Below are 10,871 nucleotides of genomic sequence, written 5' to 3' on the forward strand. Positions count from 1 at the left end.
TAGTTTGAAAATGCTTTTCTGTCATTGACTCTAACTACATAGCAAGATTGTCATGAAAATTCTATGCGGGACCCAAGTAAAGAGACTGAGGGCTCGTCTGACGGAGCTTTTGAAAAATTAAAAGTTAAGTCAAAAATTATTTTTAAACATATTTGAATAATTTCTAGAAGTATTTTGTTTGATCAAAGAATTTTTTAAAGAAAGTTGATCTAAAATAATTTCTTCAAAACGCTCTTCTGAAAAAAATTAGAAGCGTCAAAGGGGCCATGATTATGCATCAAAGTCACAAGTTATGATTCCATGTTTGCCATTACAAGTCATTTGAGTTATTTTTCTAACATAATGATTACTCAGAGTTATAATAAGTTTTGACAATGAAACATACGCCCAAAACATTTGCTATCATTTTATTCTCTTCGTGTCATGCTTATGTGAAATTGAATGGACTATATATCTCTTTTTTCTAATTCTAACCCGTGAAACACTCTTTTCCCTTCATATTGAGTTATCTTACGAAAAGAATATTTAGAATGAAATAATTCGTGGGATGTAAGTTTAACTGAAACATCCAAATACCAAATTCAGGACAGCCTGGAACGTTGAGGATTTGAGTTGAAACCCACTACTCGTATAATCGGTATCGATTCCTTCACAAAGAGAGACAGTACAAAAAAGACCAAGAGATGGAAGAGATGAGTCAAATTCGCCATACCTGAATCATTAATCTAGTCTTAATCACATCTAGGGGTGTCGTGAGAGCTCCAGTTACAGCACCTACCAAAGAAGAAATGAAAAGTAAGCAGCACAAGAGTACGGTAAATAGCCGAATACATGCAGTGGTTTCCACTGCTCATAGCCCAAATTCATTTTAAATTTTATATCTGACTTGAACTCCGACGGGACGTTGTTGAAATTGAAGCAAAAAGGGGAATCACAGTTGTGGATTATATGAGCCTAAAATCTATGGCTAGAGCAAGACAGAAATAACAATTACAGCTGGAGAAGAACCGGAAACAAAAGATCATGAGAGGGCTTGGAACTTCTCTTCTTCTAGGTAGTGATGCATTTATATGCACACTGCTAACATTTGTTTAAGTAATATATGTTTAATGAGCTCAAATTTTACTTAAAATTGATTATATATTTGAAACAGGTCAAATATTTTTAGTTTGTTACAGAGGCAAAGCTCTTATTTGCAGTTTGCTACCTTACCAATTTTAGTTGATCTTTATAACAAAAAGCTATATTTTCAAAAGATGAAAGCAGACGGGAGGAAGCGAATGTTCTTAATTGATGTCAGCCACCCCATTTTACCTTCTTGATTGACCTTTACAAAATAGAACCAGCTAAAAAAGCTACCATTCCTTGATAATGAAAAGGAAAGAAATGTTATTCCCCAGAAATGGATAACTAAGCAGGAAAAGAGAAACTTCTAATTTCCAAAAATATGTCGTCATAAGCCATTTGAAAAACAAAAACCCTAGAGTTCAAACAAGCCCCTAGGAATATTTAGAAGTATCTATTCCTGCTTTGAGTTAGATTCCGGATGACTATTAGGGCGCCTCTCCGCTAGGAATCTCTTTGTGCTTTCTAGGACGCCAAAGAATACCGAACCACCAATGCCTATCCACAAAACTCTCGGTCCAATGCCCTACAGTAAAACAGTGAATTTTGATATTCATAAATTATCGGTTATCAAGATAGAGCTACTGAAATAAGAAAAAAGGATTTCCTTGTGAACCACATATTGCTACAAGTATGCTAACCAAAAACCTTTAGCAGGGAGTGCAATGTCATTCTATTTTTATCCCAAATATAGGTCTATGCCGGCCATGGACCAAAACTTTTAGTCCCAACACAACATGAGCTGGGCTGGACAGTGTCGTGCCACCCACTCCTACACTTCTAGACCAGATATAACTATTTCTCTGGCATTTGAAGATTTGTGATCACAGTTTGATACTATTTATACCTCCTCAGTCTGGCAATGCCTTCTTGCATGGCTCCCAAATCCCAACAACGTAGAAAGAGTAGGAAACAAGAACAAAAATTTTGCTTCATATTCCATGGAAAGGAATGCATAAATAGATGTCGCTAACAGGTGGAAAGGGACGGACCAAAAGAAAAAATTCTTCTACCAAACTGTTTATTTATGAAGAAACAAGAGTAACTCCTACCTTTAAGAGAGCCCGAGGCCCTTCTTCTCTGACGACAGTCTGGACACAATCAAAGATACCTTTATATTGGTTGGTTGATCCCTGCATAGATACTTGAGGTAATAATTATGCCAGCCAGCTTATATATGAAGGCTAAATGCATCTATTGTGTATCGATTCCTTCACAAAGAGAGACAGTACAAAAAAGACCAAGAGATGGAAGAGATGAGTCGAATTCGCCATACCTGAATCATTAATCTAGTCTTAATCACATCTAGGGGTGTCGTGAGAGCTCCAGTTACAGCACCTACCAAAGAAGAAATGAAAAGTAAGCAGCACAAGAGTACGGTAAATAGCCGAATACATGCAGTGGTTTCCACTGCTCATAGCCCAAATTCATTTTAAATTTTATATCTGACTTGAACTCCGACGGGACGTTGTTGAAATTGAAGCAAAAAGGGGAATCACAGTTGTGGATTATATGAGCCTAAAATCTATGGCTAGAGCAAGACAGAAATAACAATTACAGCTGGAGAAGAACCGGAAACAAAAGATCATGAGAGGGCTTGGAACTTCTCTTCTTCTAGGTAGTGATGCATTTATATGCACACTGCTAACATTTGTTTAAGTAATATATGTTTAATGAGCTCAAATTTTACTTAAAATTGATTATATATTTGAAACAGGTCAAATATTTTTAGTTTGTTACAGAGGCAAAGCTCTTATTTGCAGTTTGCTACCTTACCAATTTTAGTTGATCTTTATAACAAAAAGCTATATTTTCAAAAGATGAAAGCAGAGGGGAGGAAGCGAATGTTCTTAATTGATGTCAGCCACCCCATTTTACCTTCTTGATTGACCTTTACAAAATAGAACCAGCTAAAAAAGCTACCATTCCTTGATAATGAAAAGGAAAGAAATGTTATTCCCCAGAAATGGATAATTAAGCAGGAAAAGAGAAACTTCTAATTTCCAAAAATATGTCGTCATAAGCCATTTGAAAAACAAAAACCCTAGAGTTCAAACAATCCTAAAAAGGCTAAATATATGTTTTCCTGTCCAAAAACTCACATGATTACCAGTTCCATGCAAGATAAATCATATAGGAATACAATTTAACATTTCTCGTTCTCCATTGATTCATTTTGAGTGCTCAACATTATGGTAGGACAAGTTTTGTTTTCCAGTGTTGCTTCATCACATCTTCCTTTCCATTTCCGTTCATGTTTTGTCTCATGTTACATTGAAGTTCGGCACCAAATAATGGGATTTAAAACATTCTAGTTGGTTGAAATAAATAAAGAAAAGAAGTGGACAAATTAGATACCAACACGGCCGAAAATTTCTGAAAGATGTGTGAATTTTGAGTCAGATAAACATATCTTGGAAAGAAACTCCTTCAGAATTTATACTGATGGTCTCCATACTATTGGATGTATCTTGCATGCCTTCTAATAAAAACTATGATACATACGACTGTAAATGCAGAATATCACAGCTAGGTTTCCATGGATTATTTCACTATATTGTATATTATTTAATGAATTCTCTGGACTCTGCTCAGTTGACATTAACTTATCATACTAATACAATGATATAACTATAAAACATCTTAACATAGACTTACAGTCCAACAACCAGCTATTGTTATGTATGATATATCAGAGTCTATAACCTGTCACGTAGATATTCCGTCCTACTTAGAGAGGCAAACCTATCATAAAGGATAGCGATAATCAACATGCACTTTCTACTTTAGTCTTTACTTATATGTAGGAGATAGATGGACATCCTATCAGCTGTTTCACAATTTTGTTGTTGGATGACGTACATGTGATCCATCAAAGAAATCTCAGTCCCAAAACTAATATTCTGCAGGAGGATGGAGTGAAGGGACAATTCACAATACCTAGCTTAGGAAGCAAAATATAGAAGATTTCCGAACCCCAAGGACAACAATTTTCGGGAATCAACAGGGATCTTATCCTTAAGTCCATCGTTCTATCTACATTTGTTTTCTATTAAGAAGCAATGACTCGGACTTGGACTTGGACTCGGAAACAGAAGCACCGACATTTGACTTTCAAAAAAATCATGACACGACACGTCGGATTTATATTTTATAAATTTTCTATTATAGATCATATCTTTATTTTTATACTTTTTATTATAAGACACAGCATTTAGCATGCGAGACGTTTGCCCAAGAATTGTCCCTGAAGTATTCCCCGAGCATCAGAAATTAAGAAAATATATCAAGATCCAACACAGAATGGGGCTTGTTGAACACATATCCTCAAGTGTCCACACTACCCGAGCAGAATTGTCCATGCTTCATGGGTTTTCCAGAGGAAGCGGGGAGGGAGATGGGATCAATCTGAAATGGCTTTGAAAAGTATGACGAACTAATTAACAAACAAATGCAATGTTAAAAGATCTACTAAATAATTACACTAGTTTGTTAGTGAGAAGAAAATCTCACCAGATGAGCCACAGCACTCAATTTATCAGGAAAAGTCTTCAACAATTTCTGCTTTGTGGGTTCATAAACACCAACAAAAATGCCGGAGGCCCTGTCATTAGAGAAATTAATAACCAACCTACCAACCATTATATATTGAATTTAAGAAACAGTTATGTATTTTATTTACTCTTCAGACTAAATTCCAGATAAACAAAGAGGAAAAAAGTTTTATGAATGATATACATGTTTGAGAAGGGAAAAATCAGAGTCATGACATGCAGTTTCTAATGACAACCACATGATGGGTACATAGGCCCTCGGCAGCAATTTGTGAAGTTTGAAAAATGGCGGCTAAATATTTGACTATGGAGCAAATGATAGCTCTACAAGAAAACCAGTTTATTATGTACTTACGGTAAGACTCCAGCAATATTTCCAGCAAGCCCAGAATACAGCCCTTTAAGAACTATTTTTCCTCCACCTTGAGCTGCCTGCGAAAGAACTAATTGATTTGAATTAAGTTATAGGCTTAAGCATGCTGACAAAAGCAATATACTTAATTGAATTCTGCATATATCATGTTTCCTTCATCACCATTTCTGTTTACGGGGGAGAGTTTGCTAGGAAGGGGGAAATTTTTTTACATTTTTTTAAACATTTAGTCATTCTGTAACTAGAAATAACATTCAGTTTACATCAATACATAACATGTTCCCTAATCATGCGAGCTTTCAGACATTTATTATCTGCAGTGTTAAATGTCCTCCAAAAGCTATTATTTATAAGCAATGTTCAATAGGGAGAAAGTAAAAGAAGAAAAGACTGACAAGCTTATAAATGAAGTACAGGACAAACACAATCACAAACTTAATCTTAAAGCAAGGACATGCCCCCAATGATGATTTTCAAATTAACATAGTATCTCTTAAAGGAAAGAAAATGGAGAACAAAGGAAAATCAAGGCTCAATAGAGATGCCAATTATGTAACCCCTCTCCACTTTCAATGTACCAAAGAAAGAATTTTTTGTCAAAATTCAAACTTTTTATATCGCATAAAATATGAAATAAAAGCAAGTCCGGTCATAACATTATAAATAAACGGTGGTTTCTCAAATTATAGGATGGAGTGAGTGTCTACAAAAGCAACTAATGGTTGCAATCTAAAGATGCTATTGATTGGACATCATGTTTATTCATAGCGAAGCTAATATTCTTTCAGCTATGACTAGTAGTTAACAGTTTGGAAATTCTCATCTGACCTGAATCTATTTTTTATCAGGTAAGATGAGAACATGGATCAAAACAAATCATTTTGAATGTCTAGTTAACATATGAGCGAAACGGACCTACCTGCAGCCGGGTTTTTATTGTATCAATTGGATATAAGACTGTTTCAACAACAACTCCAGCTGTGCCGCCTGCTATTACACCCTCTGCAATGTTACTTTAGAATTAAAAGCTCGAAAGATTCAAATGCCAGATTACTTCTTCACATTGCAGAATATGAATTGTTAAATCAAAGTTAGGGGTTACACCCACTATGAGAGGGTGAGGGGGTGCTTGACTAAAATGTCAGAATAACTATTGTTGAATAGAATTATGCTTAATCATGAAGATTTATGAGGTGCTGCAACACAAAAGATCTTGCTTGCTCTATTACATTCACAACGTTGTGTATCACATACAGTTTCAGAAATAATAATAGCAAGTACTCAGTATTGGATTTGTGTATACCAAAAAATGTACGGAAAAAATCAAATGGTTTCTCATCTCCAGCACTGACTGCGGCAAAAAACTTCTTCGGTGCCAATTGAAGGTTATGGATTTTCTGCTTAGATGTATCTGCAAAACCAAATCACCTGCCTAAACAAGAAGAAAGAAAAATCTACCTATTCCACATTAAATCTCAAAAAATAGTAAGAAGTAACTCTGTCGTGCACTAAACATTCTTCAACTAAACGTTCAATTGCTAAAAAATTAAAACCATCCGCAAGGGAATAAAATCCATATGGCAGCCTAGTGCCCTATCTTCTTCACACACGCATAGCTAGCTATACATGCATACCAACATATTTGCACACACAATAACTCAATTTTGTTTTGATTTAAAATTAACACAATTCATCAAAATTTATAACATTAGAGAAACTTAAAACTCGGAGTCAATCACACAGGCATTGGTATTACATTTAAAATAAAAAATTTTAAATGAATAAGCTTCTTTTGGGTAATTCATAAAAATTCATTTCAGCATTCTCAGCTAATCCCAACTAACAACAATTTCAACAGATAGATAATTTACCAAAAATAAAAAATAAAAAAAATATCTGGTCTATTTGATTTTGGATATTGCGCCTATAAATATGATAAATTCAAGAAATTTGATTACCTGAAGGGACTGAAGAAGAGCTCTTTACATCAACAGCTAATGTAAACGGACCCATCGAAGCTCCTAAAATCTAATAAACGCGCATTCACGTAAATGTACAAAACCAGGAAAATTTAAATAAAAACCAAATAAATAAATATAGTGGAAAATTACCAAAATAGTCAATTTTTGACTTTAATTTTACAAAAATATCACTTTTTTTTTTCTTTTTATGTTTTTGCAAGATTGTTAATTTTGAAAAATTTTGGATATTATTGCTCATCTAAATAATTCAAATACCCTACATGATCTTCATTAAAAATTGAATTGATAAGATGGAAAAATAGTACAAAAAATTTTAAAACATCACATCCAATGCTCACCTCACTATTTAATATATATATATACCATTCGTATTATTGCTTTTTCATCTTTCTCTCATCACTTAAATACATCTCTTTGGACGATTAAAGGATTTGAAGCTCAAACTCAGAAATGCCTATATATAAGAAGAAGAAGAAGAATATTGCAAAAGTCGCTTCTGGCGGTGGTTAGCGGCATGGTGGTGCTGATGCTTCTTAGTGTTTTTTTTTTTTTTTTTAAATCATGACAACCTTATTTTAGCCACCGAGACCGTTCAATGTTTGGTAAGCTATGGGGAGTTCTAGAATGTTAATTTTGTGAATTTTATTAGCTTCTTTTGCTGGATTTGAATCAATCTTTGGTTAATTGTAGCGTCTAAAAGATAAGGTTGCTTATATTTGTTTTCTTTAATTTCAAACGGCAAAACTAATGTGGCAAAATGGAAATATGATAAATATATAATTGTAAGTAGTCAAGGCTTCACTTGGATGTGTTATTATGCTCTTCTTTCTATGTAATATTAGAGCGAGTAGAAACTTGAAAATAGCTAGCATAAAGAAGTCATCAAATCTTTTATTTATTTATTAAATAGTACAGTTTTTTATTTTATTTTATGGAGCTATGCTTCAATTGATTCTATGCACCCTAGGAATGATAACAAATAGCTTCATTGTGAAGGAAGTGATTATATTTGAATGTAGGGTCCTGAAGAAGTATAACAGATTGTTGAACTATGCAGGCTGCTTGAACTGTCGTTCCCGACAGTTCAACTCTGCCAATCTCGACAGATGATAGAACCTCAAGCATATGTCGAGATTAACAGTCAGTATTGATAGATGAACTGTCCATATCGAATGTTGATGTCAGTTTTTCTTGACAGTTCACCATACTACAGGCATGAGTTTGATACATTATGTGTTACATTTCTATATTTCATCGTGATCTAATTAGTGTTTTTCTCGCTGTACCTTGTAGGAGAAATGGAGTTTGAATTTCTCGCTTCGGAAAATGCCAGGTTGTGGCTCACATTTCTCAACGAAGAAACTTGAAGTATGTGAAGACGGTCATAAAGACCTTCGACAGCCAACAGTGTGAGGACTTCCGAAACTCCTGCCTCGACTTCCTGGCTGAGGTATTGACATACAGTACTCTACCCAGCTCATCCAATAGTTGGCATTCAAATATATGATTTAAGAGTCACATGTTGATAATGTAGAGCTCTATTACAACCTAGTGAATGAAACACTGCATGAAATGTATGTGGCTATGGAGGATTTGTGACCGATTCCGAGAAACACTTGTGTACATTAGGGGAAAAAGTGCTAAAATGTCCTTGCAAATTTTGTAATACATGGTGTATGCATTTTATTCATTGACTTTGTATTTCTATCTTGTTGGGGCTAATTTATGGCATAATGTGAAACAATCGTTGCAGGAACGTGAGCTCCTTCCGATGATGCGTGTCGGCATGCCATGTATACAGGGAATGGTAGCCTGAAGCATGACATTGCACTGTCGAGGGAGAAAATGAATCGTTACAAAGTGTGCTGCGTCAGGACTACGGGCCTATATTTGTTCGGTTGTTTCTTGGAAAGTGGGATACTGTCATTCAACCTTTTGGCCGAAGTCCATTATTAAACGTCTTGCTGTTGGATGGTAGTTGAAAAAATTGTACCTTTGCATACGCCAAAGATGTTGCCAATATTATCCATGTGCTAGAAGTTGGTCTGCTATTTCTTAGTTTGAATGTTGTAATGCGATAACTAAGATCAACAGTGCAGGGTTAGTGCATAGCAAATGCATGGATTTTGAAAATAATGAATGATTATGTACACTATAATTTGTTTTATAATGAATTTGGTAACGTTTTTACCAAAAAATCAGCACGAGCATGTCCTTTATGCCTTTTCCGGTGCAGTATATTTTTTGTACTCCGGTCCAAGTGTCAAGAATGATAGAACAATATGTTGGGAACGACAGATGAACTGTCAAATTGTAATGCAGTATGTTGTCTATGGCTACATATTTTGCTTGTGAAGTTGAACATGTGTTTGCCTATCTGTGAACGATAATGGATTGTGATTATGACAATGTAAGGTGAAAATAATAATATAAGTTGATAATGTGTTGGGGAACATCGTAAGTTGAGATGTTACGACAGGTATGTACGCTTTAGTCAAATAGTCGATTTATAAGCATGAGAAGCAATAACGATAACGAAAAAGAGATTATTTTGCTGACTTTTTTTCTAAAAGTTCAATAACCACTCCAACCGTGAAAATGTTAAAAGTATTTCAATCCAATTTTGGTATTTGTTATCTTCCTTTTGTTCTCCGTGGCAATACTATTTAATATTACCGATGTTTATCATTTATGCGTCACTTGAGTCTACTATTTACAATTTACAAACTACAATTTAGTTGGTGGGGATTAAAATTATTATTTTGAGCGGATTGTGGTAGAAGGTTTTGAAGCAGTAGGTTGAATTATTTTGAATAAACATAGAGTTGGAAGGCCTTTTATATGTTTTCAAAGAATCAGCAATTTAAATTTTTTGACATGTTCTGTACATTCCATATGTCGACATGTAGATCCATGTAGTATCAAAAAGAGAAAGAGTGACAACAGCTTTCAGGTGTCGAAATCGACAATTAAATTGTCTATCCCGATAATTACTAAATGTCCTATTCGACAGTTAAAACGTCTAACCCGACGGTTTCGAAGATACTGGTCGACAGTCAAATTGCTATAATTTTAGGAAAAGCTTAAAAACATGTGTTTCATTGTTTAGAAGAAATTATAGAAAACATTAATGATGAAGATCAATTCTCAACTACAACATCACAAAATCTTCTCACAAATAAAGAAGAAATAACTCAGTGTTTTATTAAATATGGAATTATTCGCATTTTCTAGAGGATGTTGATATTTTTTCCTTTAAAAGATATATCAAAAATAAAATACATCAATGAATAAGAGATTAAAAAGGTTCAATTAATTATGACTTTGTTGTATTAAACATTTAAAGTAGTAAACTTTGACATGAAAAGATAATTTTTCTATTAGTTCACTTTTGAGATTGATCATTAGCTTTTACTTGCTGATGATGGAATGAAGATGGTGAAGAAGAAGATAGGGTTTGTATTCATAGGTGTTCGTGTGTTTTTTTTTTTTTTTTTTTTTCAAGTTTTCACCCCCTTTTTTTTAACAATAAAAAATATTATACAATATAATATGAATATCTTAAATGTTTAAAATAAATAAAACAAATCATTACATCATACCATTAATTGAATTCAAATCAAGCATTTATTGCTCCTAAAAATGTATTACAAGGGATAAAATGGACATTTCGCAAAAAAAAAATGACATTTTTGGAAGAAATTGGTGCAAATGAAATTTTTTTGTGCATTTTCAATTTTAGTGACATTTATTTAAATTCCCCACACACATATGCATATCGCTATAGAGAGAGTAGATAGCCAGAGAAGAGAGTGTGGCAGGAAATTATACTTTCTA

General features: G+C 34.0%; 1 protein-coding gene across 1 annotated transcript; it reads right to left on the reverse strand.

Moving 5' to 3' along the window:
* Positions 1-1,496: 1,496 nt before the first annotated feature.
* Positions 1,497-7,103, reverse strand: LOC111409687 (S-adenosylmethionine carrier 1, chloroplastic/mitochondrial-like). The gene is made up of 13 exons (XM_023039702.1): positions 7,011-7,103; positions 6,356-6,463; positions 5,972-6,054; positions 5,035-5,111; positions 4,619-4,729; positions 4,470-4,561; positions 4,318-4,372; positions 3,988-4,065; positions 3,832-3,870; positions 2,684-2,766; positions 2,402-2,538; positions 2,178-2,258; positions 1,497-1,651 (listed from the first exon to the last, which is right to left on the reverse strand). The coding sequence occupies exons 1-13, from the start codon at positions 7,063-7,065 to the stop codon at positions 1,520-1,522; spliced, it is 1,131 nt and encodes a 376-aa protein (XP_022895470.1). The 5' UTR covers positions 7,066-7,103; the 3' UTR covers positions 1,497-1,519.
* Between the last annotated feature and the right edge of the window lie 3,768 nt (positions 7,104-10,871).

This window comes from Olea europaea, chromosome 14 (genome assembly GCF_002742605.1).
Source record: "Olea europaea var. sylvestris chromosome 14, O_europaea_v1, whole genome shotgun sequence".
NCBI lineage: Eukaryota > Viridiplantae > Streptophyta > Magnoliopsida > Lamiales > Oleaceae > Olea > Olea europaea.

Coding starts and splice junctions, on each gene's coding strand:
- LOC111409687 (XM_023039702.1), bottom strand. CDS start 7,065: ATGGGTCCGTTTACATTAGCTGTTGATGTAAAGAGCTCTTCTTCAGTC. Junction 4,066..4,317: donor GCTGTGTCTTATAATAAAAA/GTATAAAAATAA, acceptor TTCCTAAGCTAG/GTATTGTGAATTGTCCCTTC. Junction 2,767..3,831: donor ACGGAATATCTACGTGACAG/GTTATAGACTCT, acceptor AAATGTTAGCAG/TGTGCATATAAATGCATCAC.